Source organism: Procambarus clarkii, chromosome 93 (genome assembly GCF_040958095.1).
Source record: "Procambarus clarkii isolate CNS0578487 chromosome 93, FALCON_Pclarkii_2.0, whole genome shotgun sequence".
Taxonomy (NCBI): Eukaryota; Metazoa; Arthropoda; class Malacostraca; order Decapoda; family Cambaridae; genus Procambarus; species Procambarus clarkii.
In genome coordinates this window covers 13239245-13256545 of record NC_091242.1, presented here as the reverse complement: position 1 = coordinate 13256545, position 17301 = coordinate 13239245, and the positions used below count along the sequence as shown (strand labels likewise).

Sequence of the window (17301 nt, the reverse complement as noted above, 5' to 3'; positions counted from 1 at the left end):
GCTCAGCTCGCTTCAGCTCCACCTCCTTGTTGGCTTCTATTTCCAGTTGTCTCAGTCCAACTTCTCGCTCTTCTCTCCGCTGCTGTGCTTCTCGCTCCTCACGCTGCAGCTGTGCTTCTAGCTCTTGCTCTTCCCGGCGTAGCTGTGCTTCTCGTTCTTGCTCTTCCCGGCGTAGCTGTGCTTCTCGTTCCTCACGCTTCATCTGTGCTTCTGCTTCTCGCTCTTCTTTGCGCTGTTGTGCTTCTCGCTCTTCTTTGCGCTGTTGTGCTTCTTCTCTCCTCAGCTGCGCTTCTGCTTCTCGCTCTTCCTTGCGCTGCTGTGCTTCTTCTCTCCTCAGCTGCGCTTCTAGCTGCAGCTTCATTATTTCCAGCTTCACGCTGTGCCTGCTGCCGCTGGATCCCCTGCTGCTTCCACCAATACTCAGGTGTTCACCCACATTGGCAGGTGTCTGGGGCCGTTCCTCCCCCAAAGCTTTGTCTCGTGCCCTGAGCTGTGCCATTATCTCTAGTCTTCTTTCTGCCACTCTGGCAGATTTCAGCTTTATTCCGAAATGATCCGCTATTGCCTGTAACTGTGCCTTGGTGCACTCTTCCAGCACCTGTTCATCTCTAGAGTCAATAAACCTCGTCACTTTATCATCCTCCATCTTGTGCTACGAGTGATAACCTGCACCTGATCTCTAACACCACTGCCAAGTACCACCACTGCAACCTTTACTTCGATCGAAATCCAGGCGAGGTCGCCAATGTTGGGGTTTACACTTACTCTGGGGTGAGCAATAGTTATGCTCAAGGTCACTCACCGTAGCCCTGCGGGTCTTCACTCGATCCTCACGGCGCCACTGCACGCCAGGAGAGTCTCCCAGTCAATCTCAACGGCCTCTGAATGAAAAGGAGTGGGAACACGACTCGTTCACTTGACTGTCATGTGCCCTCCCCAACAATCGGGCTCTACGGTTAACCACAAGGTCGCCAACTGGTGTTTTAGGTGGCCAGTAACACCTCAGTGGACTGGTGGAATTAGTGGTAGCCTTGGCAAGGTCACACTCAAAAGATCAGGAATCAGGCAGGTACTTACTGTTATCACTCTATGCTTTCCAGTATAATATAGCCACAAGATCAATGGAGGGGATGATATAAACACAAAGATAGTTTTGTATTTTACTTAAAATGCATGAAAGATATCACGAGGCCAAACAATAATATATAAATCAACTGATCCTGGCTGCGGCCGGTAGTTCCCACGAATAGTATGCACTCACTCAGTGGCAACACCTCCCCTCCTCGTCAAGTGTCAAGAACAGCTGATCGCCTGGCCCCCGCGCGAAAGATTATTGCTTGTTTTCTAGATTCACGCGCGCTGTTTCTTTAAGTTCTCCAATATTACTAGGAACTCGCACACTCGATATTGGCACAAATAGCACGTATTACTTAGTTACACTGTACTCAGGCTCAAACAGTCGTTTCTACAATCAATGCTACAATGACTCACTGTAATGGTTTTACATTGCCCTTCATTCAACGATATATTAAGAAATATTAACACTGGAGCTTTCAGTACTTTCTCTCGTGGGCGATAACGCAATAATTCACTGTACTCACAAATGATTGATCACTGCATGAACACAGCATATATAATGTATATACATCAAACATCAATACATGGAAAATAAATAGTTTCTGGGCACACAGCCTAACTCCCAAATACTGGCATAATATTATATATAATTTATCACTATATGTTCACATCAAAATCTGTAGAAAGATATACAAAACACAGTAAATTTATCACTTGTTCCGGGTGCCTGTACACACCAACAATCAACATAAGTATTATAAGTACTCTTGATAGTACTACACGGCAAACTGGTGCCTTACTGTGACACGGGTGAGACTTGCTCACGACATATAAAATCCTCAGGCTAGATCATATAGCCGAATAATATAGCTAACTAAAGGGGAATGGGGAGGGAACAAGAAACACCTACTTCAACCTATCCTCCGATGAGAGTCGAGATGTAGCTCCTGGTCCTCGTGTCGGGAACGCCCCCACACACACGTCGTCGTGTCCTACCGGAACCTCTCGTCGTCCCACCGTTTAGCGCGTCGTCTCCGTGCCCTCTTCACTGCAGGTCCGTGCTCCTTCTCTGCTTCTGGTAGGGTTGGAGTCGGTCTCCTGGCCGTCGTCTTCTCCCAGCAACGGCTGCCGCCTACGTCTCAGCTGCCGTCGTCCGGATTCCCCATATAGTCCTTACATTGAAGGATGTAACCTTCAATGTAAGTACATAGGTATGACGTCGACCAAGCTGACGAGGCGTTTGACATGCCATCTTCAAACTGGTGCCCCTAGGAATCACATGAGACAAGCCCATGACATTACTCTAACAAGAGAAATGTTGAACAAGAATACTTGCATAATAGACAAAACCCAAGATTCAAGAAGATTACAAATTCTTGAGGCAATTCACATAAGAATAGAGCGACCTACCATGAACACCCAAATCATGGAACTATTTACTCTACCCACCATGAGAGTAAGGACAAGACAAGAACATATAGATGCCAACACAGAAGACAATGTCCAACATAACAGGCCAATTACACTGGATTAATCTTTGTGTTTAGATAGGAGATGCCTCGTATGGGCCAATAAGCCTTCTGCAGCCCCTATGTTTATCCCTTATGTATCCCCCCCATGTTTTTCACCTTCATTGTATTATCACCTGACCTAATGCGGGTATAAAATCAACTAGTATTGTAAGATCTGTTCACTTGAGAATGAACCATGGGGGTTCGAAACGTCGTGCAAATTATACAAATAAGTGTAATACACTCTATAGTAAATCACTTCTTTTCTTCACCTTAAAAGTACGAAAATGAGTTTTGGAGAACTCCTATTTCAATTAAGCCCTGATGCTAAGAAAATAGTTAGAAGGATAGAAGCCCTAAACCAGAAAATAATAAATATAGAATATGCGGTCATATTCAATGAAACATGTTTGAAAGAAAACCTGCTGCCAGTATACACCAATATAAACCCACATGACCCAGCAGTCCGCAATACAGAGTTTACCTATAGGTATAGGCAAGAGCTCATTCGGCATCAACTAAACAAGAAGAAGGAAGCCCTCCTAACCTTTATAGAGCAGGCGGAGCATCTGTTAAACAAATGGACCCAGTACGACATCCCTATCCAACTCAAGCAAACCATCAACAGTGAACTATTTAACCTGAAACAACAACATAAAACTCTTGTAGAAACAAAGACACTCCGTAAGTTAACATCCCTAAACGGTGGACAGCTAAAAATCCCTCGTCCTAAAGATGGCTACTTTAACCTGACTTCTTATGATCTTACCCAGGACCAACGAGACCTCTTAAATCTTGGTCTAAATTGTCAATTCTTATCTAAACCAAAGATGCACCAAAAACGCCTGGAAATCGAAATGCTTCTGGACGATATCCATAAGCTAGAAGACAACAAAAAAGTCATCACCACTGACACACTTCAAGCTGAACTACTTGCAGAAGCAGGGAAAAAACGAGGAACATATTCATCTACAATCTTAACCCCACGACTCAAAGAAGCAGCGAAACAACTAAAAAATCTGAAAGACGTAACAATAAGAAAAACCGACAAAACAGCAGCATATGTATTGATTCCTACCCATGAATACATGAACAAAATTAGCGACATCCTAAGTGACGACTCCAAATTTCAACGAATCACGAGGAACCCCGTAGAAGACCTTAAGCGAAAGTAAACAAAACAATTACAGCAATCAACGCAAAGAAAGGTAGTGTGCATTTCAATAAACTTCAAGGCGACTATGGCTTAGGATATGCCTACGGCAATGTTAAGACGCATAAACCAGGTAACCCACTACGCCCTATAATCAGCCAAATACCAACCCCAACTTATCACCTGGCAAAGAAACTCAATGAACTCCTAACTCCATACACTCCAAGTAAGTTTAGTCTACAATCATCAGCAGATTTCCTAGAATTGATCAAATCTACCCAGCCCGATGGAATCATCGCTTCCCTGGACGTTGAATCCCTTTTTACCAACGTCCCAGTCGACACAACCATAGGAATGATACTGGACAGAGTATACAGAGACGAGAGCACCCCCAAATTAGACATACCTGAGCCACACTTGAAAAGTCTTCTCGAAGCATGTACAAAGGAAGCCCCTTTCATCAGTCCACAAGGAGACATGTATTTACAAATAGACGGAGTAGCAATGGGCTCCCCCTTAGGAGTTTTATTTGCTAATTTTTATATGGGAACCATCGAAGATAGGGTATTCAGTAGCAGACAAAAACCAACTGTATACTGCCGTTATGTAGATGACATATTCGTAATAGTAAAAGACTCAGATGAACTAATTGACCTAAAAAGACACCTAGAGAGAGAGTCAGTACTCCGATTTACACATGAAAATAGTGAAAATAACAGTCTGCCATTCTTGGATGTACTAATAACAAAAACAGGAACCTCTTTAAGCACCAACGTATATACCAAGCCCACCAACATAGGATTATGCCTGAACGGTAGAAGTGAGTGCCCCCAAAGATACAAAACCAGTGTTCTCAATGCTTATATTCGTCGAGCGCTTACCCACTGCTCTGAATGGAGCAACGTGAGTAGAGAGTTTGAAAGAGTAACTCAGGTATTGGTGAACAACGGATATAGCAACGCGGAAATAAACGCTGCTATAAGAAGACACTTGGACCGTTGGTATAATTCAGAACCTAGAACAGAAACCACAACACCCCCAATAAAACTATATTACAAATCAACCATGCACAGTGAACATATAAAAGAGGAAAGAATAATGAAAGAAATAATCCGTAAAGGAGTAAAAAGCACTACTCCTAACCAAAACATAAACCTGATAATATTCTACAAAACCAAGAAGACTTCCGAACTCCTTATCAAAAACAGCCCGAAGCCGACGGAGAACCCTCAACAGCAGTCAAGCGTTGTATACATGTACACTTGCCCCCACGAAGGATGTAACCTTCAATGTAAGTACATAGGTATGACGTCGACCAAGCTGACGAGGCGTTTGACATGCCATCTTCAAACTGGTGCCCCTAGGAATCACATGAGACAAGCCCATGACATTACTCTAACAAGAGAAATGTTGAACAAGAATACTTGCATAATAGACAAAACCCAAGATTCAAGAAGATTACAAATTCTTGAGGCAATTCACATAAGAATAGAGCGACCTACCATGAACACCCAAATCACGGAACTATTTACTCTACCCACCATGAGAGTAAGGACAAGACAAGAACATATCGATGCCAACACAGAAGACAATGTCCAACATAACAGGCCAATTACACTGGATTAATCTTTGTGTTTAGATAGGAGATGCCTCGTATGGGCCAATAAGCCTTCTGCAGCCCCTATGTTTATCCCTTATGTATCCCCCATGTTTTTCACCTTCATTGTATTATCACCTGACCTAATGCGGGTATAAAATCAACTAGTATTGTAAGATCTGTTCACTTGAGAATGAACCATGGAGGTTCGAAACGTCGTGCAAATTATACAAATAAGTGTAATACACTCTATAGTAAATCACTTCTTTTCTTCACCTTAAAAGTACGAAAATGAGTTTTGGAGAACTCCTATTTCAATTAAGCCCTGATGCTAAGAAAATAGTTAGAAGGATAGAAGCCCTAAACCAGAAAATAATAAATACAGAATATGTGGTCATATTCAATGAAACATATATATATATATATATATATATATATATATATATATATATATATATATATATATATATATATATATATATATATATACATATATATATATATGTCGTACCTAGTAGCCAGAATGCACTTCTCGGCCTATTATGCAAGGCCCGATTTGCCTAATAAGCCAAGTTTTCACGAATTAATTGTTTTTCGACTACGTAACCTACCTAACCTAACCTAACTTTTTCGGCTACCTAACCTAACCTAACCTATAAAGATAGGTTAGGTTAGGTTAGGTAGGGTTGGTTAGGTTCGGTCATATATCTACGTTAATTTTAACTCCAATAAAAAAAAAATTGACCTCATACATAATGAAATGGGTAGCTTTATCATAAGAAAAAAAATAGAGAAAATTTATTAATTCAGGAAAACTTGGCTTATTAGGTAAATCGGGCCTTGCATAGTATGCCGATAAGTGCGTTCTGGCTATTAGGTACGACATATATATATATATATATATATATATATATATATATATATATATATATATATATATATATATATATTTATATATATATATATATATATATATATATATATATATAAAAGTTTGTGAGGGTACCACCTCTGGTGCCAATGTGGGGACCCATAGCCTCGGAGAAGAAAATAAAAAGTATTCAGAGGAGACCTTGTGGTTTCTCACTGAACACTAATATTATCTTCTCCTACCACCCCCATTCTTTTGTATGTACACATATATATTTACTTTATTTGAAGTTTGTTACAAAAAAGGAGTTACATATGGGTTACAAAGATGGTTGTCATAGGTTGTCGAGTTCCTCCAGCTCCTCAGATGGCGGGAAGGAACCCTGGATGCAGTGCGCATTTCCCCTCTGTATCGCCACACTGAGGCGCTGGAAAAGAAAGCTTTTATATATATATATATATATATATATATATATATATATATATATATATATATATATATATATATATATATATATATATATATATATATATATTATATATATATATATATATATATATATATATATATATATATATATATATATATATATATATATATATATATATATATATATATATGTCGTACCATATATTTGTTTTAACACAGTATTTTGTCTTTTTTTTCAGAATGGTGGATATATCTCGTGATAGTGTTGGCGCTCGCTCTGTTGTTTGGACTATTAATCTTCATTGTCATCAAATGTATGCGCCTGCAGAAGTCCAGAGTGGGTGACTCTCCACAAGTCAGATATTCACATGTCCACAAGTCAGGTCCCAGAGGAACCCAACAGCTTCCTTTAAATCTTGAGACAGTCAGCTCACACAATGATGGCACGGAAAACTTATATAGTGATCCAAACGAAATCATCTCATACGCCAATGATGGACGACGGGGTTCCTCTCATGACAGTGAGAACAGCATATATGGCTTGTCGGTCACCTGGGCTGAAACAAAGGAAGACCACATGAATTAATTGGCAAAATTCTGAACAAGGCGTCTTTAGCCAGAGATTTTATATATATGTATATATATATATATATATATATATATATATATATATATATATATATATATATATATATGTATATATATATATATATATATATATATATATGTATATATATATATATATATATATATATATATATATATATATATATATATATATACATATATATATATATATATATATATATATATATATATATATATATATATATATATATATATATATATATATATATATATATATATATATATATATCAACAAAATTATTATATTAACAGCTGGGAAGAAAATATCAAAGTGTTCAGTGAGGATCTACAAGGTCTTCTCTGAGTACTCATTATTTTCTTCAGCGAAGCTATGGGTCCCTACGCTTGCACCAGAGGTGGTACCCCTTTTAGGTAATATATATATTAATGTTTATAGATCAACTTGACAAATAATATAGACTATCTTTTAACTTTTAGAAAAAATAACACAAGTTCATAATTTGTCTATTAGTATGCAAGACCAGCCGAGGAATAAAATAAAAACGTTACAATATATGTGATCTTGGTCAACACAATGAGCAGATTAGAGATTAATTAGCTGCCCTTTTCCTTATTATTAGTGATAGTCAGCTATTTCCTTCTTCATGTTATATTTCTATTTCATGTAATAGTTACAGTGGTATTATTTATTTTGCTGGTGTTCACACTTTGTTATTGTTTTTTAGTCTTATTTTTTGTAGTTTAAAATTCATTGACGGGGGCATTCAGGTCTATACTTTTAAACGTGAAATTTTTCAACGTCTTTATTTTTCAAATTTTTATGTAAGAAAATGAAAAAAATCAAAACTTCTGACAGAGTTCTAGCATCGTAACCTTAAAATTAATGTCCACATGAATATATATATATATATATATATATATATATATATATATATATATATATATATACATATATATATATATATATATATATATATATATATATATATATATATATATATATATATATATATATCAACAAAATTATTATATTAACAGCTGGGAAGAAAATATCAAAGTGTTCAGTGAGGATCTACAAGGTCTTCTCTGAGTACTCATTATTTTCTTCAGCGAAGCTATGGGTCCCTACGCTTGCACCAGAGGTGGTACCCCTTTTAGGTAATATATATATTAATGTTTATAGATCAACTTGACAAATAATATAGACTATCTTTTAACTTTTAGAAAAAATAACACAAGTTCATAATTTGTCTATTAGTATGCAAGACCAGCCGAGGAATAAAATAAAAACGTTACAATATATGTGATCTTGGTCAACACAATGAGCAGATTAGAGATTAATTAGCTGCCCTTTTCCTTATTATTAGTGATAGTCAGCTATTTCCTTCTTCATGTTATATTTCTATTTCATGTAATAGTTACAGTGGTATTATTTATTTTGCTGGTGTTCACACTTTGTTATTGTTTTTTAGTCTTATTTTTTGTAGTTTAAAATTCATTGACGGGGGCATTCAGGTCTATACTTTTAAACGTGAAATTTTTCAACGTCTTTATTTTTCAAATTTTTATGTAAGAAAATGAAAAAAATCAAAACTTCTGACAGAGTTCTAGCATCGTAACCTTAAAATTAATGTCCACATGAATATATATATATATATATATATATATATATATATATATATATATATATATATATATATACATATATATATATATATATATATATATATATATATATATATATATATATATATATATATATATATATATATCAACAAAATTATTATATTAACAGCTGGGAAGAAAATATCAAAGTGTTCAGTGAGGATCTACAAGGTCTTCTCTGAGTACTCATTATTTTCTTCAGCGAAGCTATGGGTCCCTACGCTTGCACCAGAGGTGGTACCCCTTTTAGGTAATATATATATTAATGTTTATAGATCAACTTGACAAATAATATAGACTATCTTTTAACTTTTAGAAAAAATAACACAAGTTCATAATTTGTCTATTAGTATGCAAGACCAGCCGAGGAATAAAATAAAAACGTTACAATATATGTGATCTTGGTCAACACAATGAGCAGATTAGAGATTAATTAGCTGCCCTTTTCCTTATTATTAGTGATAGTCAGCTATTTCCTTCTTCATGTTATATTTCTATTTCATGTAATAGTTACAGTGGTATTATTTATTTTGCTGGTGTTCACACTTTGTTATTGTTTTTTAGTCTTATTTTTTGTAGTTTAAAATTCATTGACGGGGGCATTCAGGTCTATACTTTTAAACGTGAAATTTTTCAACGTCTTTATTTTTCAAATTTTTATGTAAGAAAATGAAAAAAATCAAAACTTCTGACAGAGTTCTAGCATCGTAACCTTAAAATTAATGTCAATAAAAACCCAGCGTTGAATGTATTGAAATGCCAGTTTCTGGGTGAACTCCGGAGGCTCCCTGAAGCTATCGAACTGATATAATGCTGTGTCATCAGTCACAGAGTACTTAAGCCTACCGGGAACCACAAGCCAGAACCTGGCCCTCTCAGAGAGGTACAGGGAGCAATGACCTATGAGAACTTTACATTTAAAATATATCATACTGACCTTCGACCGGGGAAAGACCCAGAAAGGTTGGCAAATAAAAATTAACCACTGTCTGGTAAAAATATACAAGCAACGTCCTCAAAATAGCCAAGGAACTCCCACAGAAAGAAAACAAGCAAGCACTACATCATTCTACTATCCACATGCTTATTAGTACTACGTTTCGCCATCCCACGGGGAGGAGGAGCCAGCAACCCACCAATCAAGTTGTTGAGTGATGAAAACTGCCGACCAGAGAGAAGGAGAGTGTCAGGGAGCGTACGGGGCTCACCCAGAAACTGACGTTTTATTACATTCAGCGCTGGTTTTCTGTGGGGGAGCTCTATCTGTTCCCTGAAGCTAACTATCCACAGAGAAGACAAACAGGGACTTACCAGGAAGGCGGCAGCACTGCAGGTCTCAAAGCGAGAAAGTGACAGGCGGCGACGACAGGTGTCCCAAGTCCACTCATGGCCTCAGAAGAACCAACACGTTCACGAGATACCTGGCAGCCAGGACCCTGTTCGACCTCCAAAAACCCCGCACCCAAATATTGTCTCAAGACATATCAAAAACAGCCAAAAGAGCATCATACTTTCAAACATCATGGGTGTGAGGGTAGACAGCAGTCTGGGTAGACTTAATGACACTGCAGACTACCTGAGAAATACGATCCCTGGAACAGGGAACCAGGGATACGGGATCAACCCAAAGCACGTCCACCGACCTAGAACCAGTACAGGTTGCGGTGTACAGCAGCTATCAGACATAGAACGTGATTCACCCCCCAGCCTAACCAACCAAACATCCACAAGTAAGGGACCCCTTCGGAAGCCCGCCATCTCATTCTTCGCCAAAAAGAAAGAAGACGGCGGCAACCGAGCAAAATGACCACCAAGACCAAAGAAAAAATTCCTGGTGCTTGAGAAGAGCATGTAGCTGAGGCAAAAGTCAAGAAAAACAATGCTTACCAAAAACAATCATGAACTGAAGGGGCTACTGTTACCTAGCTAGTTCGCATAGCTCGGGTTGCAAGGTATAATGATATAAATTCTAGTCTAGGGTAAGTTCACTATCATTAAACAAAAATCAACACCAGAGTGCCCCTATGTAGGACATGAATATAAATTTAAAAGATCAGGTGAAATAAACATACACATAAAAATTTATATAATATAATTAATAAACAAAAATTATAATGCACGTATTCAATATTGTACAAATGGTATTCACTTCAATAACATTAGAGAATTAACTGGCTTTAAATATATAAGAAAATTTCCACAGACAAATAAATCTACCCTGCGGAACAATAAAACAGAACAAATGATTTATCAAAACGAAGAATCCCAGGTGATGGTCTCTCAACTACTGTCACAGGCTCACAGCCCACACTCCCCCTCCCTCATGGGATGGCAAGCGAGTATTTTAATTAAATCCCCATTAATTATATGAGAAATGTAATTGTGCTAACACACACATAAGATGAAATAAAATATAATTCTCAACATGCAAATGACAATAATGAAAGTACAATAAATTTATATAAGGTAAATATTAAGGTATAAATTATTAAAGAGGTGACATTTGGCAACTCAACACGTACAATTTCCTTGTCCCAAAAGCTGACCGGACATGGACAGGTAATAGACAGGTGCAGAAGCAAGCCCGATCCTTGCTCCAACTATGCTGCCATGTGCTATTACACATTAAAAAAAAAAAAATACACACACACACACACACATATATATATATATATATATATATATATATATATATATATATATATATATATATATATATATATATATATATATATGTCGTACCTAGTAGCCAGAACGCACTTCTCAGCCTACTATGCAATTCCCGATTTGCCTAATAAGCCAAATTTTCAACTTTAGAACACTTTCCCACCAGGAGACTCGAACCCTAGCCAGCACAGAAGCCTTCCAGCAACTGGCATAACAGGTACGCCTTAACCCGCTCCACCACCTGCTCAGACCCTTAAAAGAGATGGTAATTTCGGAGTATTTAAATACACCGAAATTATTCGAGTCTAGGGTTCGAGTCTCCTGGTGGGAAAGTGTTCTAAAGTTGTATACTTCACTCTCGTGTTTAGAAGAGTTGTGCCTTAAGCATAGACACTGTGTCTTCCCATATTAACAGGGACTTGATGAAATTAACGTCTAAATGACCCCTCACTTGCTCTAGTGCTCTTGGGAGGTGATGATCTTTTGTGTATTTAAATACTCCGAAATTACCATCTCTTTTAAGGGTCTGAGCAGGTGGTGGAGCGGGTTAAGGCGTACCTGTTATGCCAGTTGCTGGAAGGCTTCTGTGCTGGCTAGGGTTCGAGTCTCCTGGTGGGAAAGTGTTCTAAAGTTGTATACTTCACTCTCGTGTTTAGAAGAGTTGTGCCTTATATATATATATATATATATATATATATATATATATATATATATATATATATATATATATATATATATATATATATATATATATACTCTCGTGTTTAGAAGAGTTGTGCCTTATATATATATATATATATATATATATATATATATATATATATATATATATATATATATATATATGTCGTACCTAGTAGCCAGAACTCACTTCTCAGCCTACTATGCGAGGCCCGATTTGCCTAATAAGCCAAGTTTTACTGAATTAATATATTTTCTCTAATTTTTTTCTTATGAAATGATAAAGCTACCCATTTCATTATGTATGAGGTCAATTTTTTTTTATTGGAGTTAAAATTAACGTAGATATATGACCGAACCTAACCAACCCTACCTAACCTAACCTAACCTATCTTTATAGGTTAGGTTAGGTTAGGTAGCCGAAAACGTTAGGTTAGGTTAGGTTAGGTAGGTTAGGTTGTCGAAAAAACATTAATTCATGAAAACTAGGCTTATCAGGCAAATCGGGCCATGCATAGTAGGCTGAGAAGTGAGTTCTGGCTACTAGGTACGACATATATATATATATATATATAATATATATATATATATATATATATATATATATATATATATATATATATATATATATATATATATATATATGTCGTACCTAGTAGCCAGAACTCACTTCTCAGCCTACTATTCAAGGCCCGATTTGCCTAATAAGCCAAGTTTTCCTGAATTAATATATTTACTATAATTTTTTTCTTATGAAATGATAAAGCAACCCTTTTCTCTATGTATGAGGTCAATTTTTTTTATTGGAGTTAAAATTAACGTAGACATATGACCGAACCTAACCAACCCTACCTAACCTAACCTAACCTATATTTATAGGTAAGGTTAGGTTAGGTAGCCAAAAAAAGCTAGGTTAGGTTAGGTTAGGTAGGTTAGGTAGACGAAAAAACATTAATTCATGAAAACTTGGCTTATTAGGCAAATCGGGCCTTGAATAGTAGGCTGAGAAGTGCGTTCTGGCTATTAGGTACGACATATATATATATATATATATATATATATATATATATATATATATATATATATATATATATATGTCGTACCTAGTAGCCAGAACTCACTTTTTGGCCTACTATTCAAGGCCCGATTTGCCTAATAAGCCAAGTTTTCATGAATTAATGTTTTTTCGTCTACCTAACCTACCTAACCTAACCTAACCTAGCTTTTTTTGGCTACCTAACCTAACCTTACCTATAAATATAGGTTAGGTTAGGTTAGGTAGGGTTGGTTAGGTTCGGTCATATATCTACGTTAATTTTAACTCCAATAAAAAAAATTGACCTCATACATAGAGAAAAGGGTTGCTTTATCATTTCATAAGAAAAAAATTATAGTAAATATATTAATTCAGGAAAACTTGGCTTATTAGGCAAATCGGGCCTTGAATAGTAGGCTGAGAAGTGAGTTCTGGCTACTAGGTACGACATATATATATATATGTCGTACCTAGTAGCCAGAACTCATTTCTCAGCCTACTATGCAAGGCCCGATTTGCCTAATAAGCCAAGTTTTCATGAATTAATTGTTTTTCGACTACCTAACCTACCTAACCTAACCTAACCTAACTTTTTCGGCAACCTAACCTAACCTAACCTATAAAGATAGGTTAGGTTAGGTTAGGTAGGGTTGGTTAGGTTCGGTCATATATCTACGTTAATTTTAACTCCAAAAATAAAAATTGACCTCATACAGAATGAAATGGGTAGCTTTATCATTTCATACGAAAAAAATTAGAGAAAATATATTAATTCAGGAAAACTTGGCTTATTAGGCAAATCGGGCCTTGCATAGTAGGCTGAGAAGTGCGTTCTGGCTACTAGGTACGACATATATATATATATATATATATATATATATATGTCGTACCTAGTAGCCAGAACTCACTTCTCAGCCTACTATTCAAGGCCCGATTTGCCTAATAAGCCAAGTTTTCCTGAATTAATATATTTACTATAATTTTTTTCTTATGAAATGATAAAGCAACCCTTTTCTCTATGTATGAGGTCAATTTTTTTTTATTGGAGTTAAAATTAACGTAGATATATGACCGAACCTAACCAACCCTACCTAACCTAACCTAACCTATATTTATAGGTAAGGTTAGGTTAGGTAGCCAAAAAAAGTTAGGTTAGGTTAGGTTAGGTAGGTTAGGTAGACGAAAAAACATTAATTCATGAAAACTTGGCTTATTAGGCAAATCGGGCCTTGAATAGTAGGCTGAGAAGTGCGTTCTGGCTATTAGGTACGACATATATATATATATATATATATATATATATATATATATATATATATATATATATATATATATATGTCGTACCTAGTAGCCAGAACGCACTTTTTGGCCTACTATGTAAGGCCAGATTTGCCTAATAAGCCAAGTTTTCCTGAATTAATATATTTTCTCTAATTTTTTTCTTATGAAATGATAAAGCTACCCATTTTACTATGTATGAGGTCAATTTTTTTTTATTGGAGTTAAAATTAACGTAGATATATGACCGAACCTAACCAGCCCTACCTAACCTAACCTAACCTATCTTTATAGGTTAGGTTCGGTTAGGTAGCCGAAAAAGTTAGGTTAGGTTAGGTTAGGTAGGTTAGGTTGTCGAAAAAACATTAATTCATGAAAACTTGGCTTATTAGGCAAATCGGACCTTGCATAGTAGGCTGAGAAGTGCGTTCTGGCTACTAGGTACGACATATATATATATATATATATATATATATATATATATATATATATATATATATATATATATATATATATATATATATATATATATATATATATATATTTCAATAATTTATTTATTATGAAATATTGTGAGTATCCAACCAGGGATACATAACAGCTACCACAAATCAAGAGGAAGAAAAAAAAGAGAGCACCAGGTCCAAGGACGAAGAAGGCTCAGGCAGCGCATGAGCAGGCCGGAGGTGAAAAACGCCAACTCCGACAAAAACCGACGAAGAGAAAGAAAATGATAGGAAGATCGCCAAGTAACTTCATACTGTCACTGAGACGAACGCCGCTGGTGGGACACAATCAAAGAAGTGACTTGATCACAATACGAAGCGTGACGGCTGAGTGGACAGTGCTGATGTTTGTTGTACAAAGAGTCCGGGTTCTATCCCCATCGAAGACGGGAAAAATAGGCAGAGTTTCTTTCACCCTGATGCACTGCTAGCAGTAAATAGGTTCCTATTAGTTAAACAGCGGCTACGGGCTACTTCCTGGGGATGTGTGTGTGTGTGTGTGTGTGAAAATTAGGATTAAAGACTTACCTGAAATGCTATGCGTGCTAGTGCTGTACAGGAATGTAAGAACTCTTGTATATTTAAATAAAAAATAATAAAAAATAAATACAAATGGCGATACATATGCATTATAAATACCGGACACATATTCCAGAGCAGTAAAGTGAACCAGCAAGGTCCCTCACCAGACCGACTTGCTGAAATAGGCGGAACCTTGGAAAAACGTCTGGATTCGGACACCAAGCAAGCAGCGCCGGAAACCAAGGCAGAAACCGAGTTCTTCTCCTGGCCGGCCACCGGCCATGGCCAGGAGAAGAACTCTTCCCCAATAGTATTCCAGCTAAGCCAGGACCCTGAACAGCAGCTTGACCAAGGGGAAGCGATTCACCCCCACCTAGTCCAATACTGCCAAAAAGCATCCATCACAAGAGCCTCGCAGTCGGAGAATGGCGTCACATACAATGGGAGATGCTGAAACCATGCCGACACAAAGAGGTCCACTTTCGGCTGGCCATGTGTCCGACAAAACCAGAGGAAGGAAGTGGCACGTTGGACACTCCCTGAACATGAACGGCGCAGAGAGCTAAACCCCGAGAACTCAGCATAAGAGCTACCCGAAGCGACCAGCCCAGCAGAGCCATGGACTGAAGAGAACCCCCCGGTTGAGATAATGAAACACCGGGGAACAGTCCAAATGAAGCCAGATCACTGAGCCCCGAGGAAGCCGCCGATACAGCAACCTTCCATGAGACACCAAGGGTCGAACCCAGTGATCGCCAGAGCCGCAAAAGAGGCTGCCCCGAAGATACCAGAAGCCAAACTCTGCCCAGTGAATAAACCAGCAGAGCAAAGTTCAGGCTCCAACACAGCTGCTCGAGCAACTGCCGAGTGATCCAGGTCCCCCTCAAAAACAGCTGACGGCTGGACTACAACTGGTACATGGCAACAAGATGGAGAGAGGGTCGCAGTTTGAGAATCCCACACAAGGCCCAGCCAAGTCCGAACCTGGGACGAAACCAACCTGAACCCAGCAAGCTGAGAAAGAACAAGATCCCTGACTACCAAACAAGCTGTACCTGGGACAACATGGTCATCCGAAAGGAGGGGCAAGGAATCAACTGGTTCAGACGAGACAAGTCCAGAATGTTCCGGAGATCTGCAAAGTCTTGTTTGGAAACTGGAAACTAGCGGGAAACTTACCTGAGAGACGAGGTCATTTCGACCACACCCAAGCGAACCCACTCCAAGACGACCGGACGGATGGATGGGGAAGAAGCCTGCGCCTAGACCCGACCCCACGATGGGAGGAAGATCCGCCCAACGCCACCGAAGGCCACAAAAAACAACCCGAAAAGCCCACAAATCGTGGGACCAGACACAGGCCAAAAAAGCCAGCTACCACCCTGTCAACGGGGCCACCCACAAAAGGGCCGACGCAAACCCCGAGATGCTGACCTTCGTACAGAGCGAACACAGCTCCGACCAGATGAAGAAGGCATTGGGGGGAGCCCACCAACTCAGAAACTGGCACCCAAAGTCCATCCCAACCAAATGAGGCCTGAGCCCTGGCACGACCTTTTCTATATTTACGTATGTAGGTTAGCTTAGCATTTTAAAAGCACCGAATCACCTTCTGTGTCTTTTCTATATTTACGTATGTAGGTTAGCTTAGCATTTTAAAAGCACCGAATCATCTTCTCTTCATCTTTATTGATTGTTC

The 17301-nt window shown here is 37.9% G+C and overlaps 1 protein-coding gene across 3 annotated transcripts in view; it reads left to right on the top strand.

Annotated features, from left to right (window-relative positions):
• Nucleotides 1-17301, top strand: part of LOC123746799 (uncharacterized) — a 224954-nt gene that overhangs the window by 77103 nt on the left and 130550 nt on the right. The window contains exon 5 of one of the 3 annotated variants that reach the window (XM_069319466.1): nt 6878-7293. The exons of 1 other annotated variant lie outside the window; for it this stretch is intronic. In XM_069319466.1, the coding sequence (XP_069175567.1) occupies nt 6878-7224 (347 nt within the window). In that variant the 3' untranslated portion in view covers nt 7225-7293. Of the gene's footprint in view, nt 1-6877; nt 7294-17301 lie in introns of those variants that run through there. One more of the 3 variants, XM_069319467.1, reaches the window with a different exon arrangement.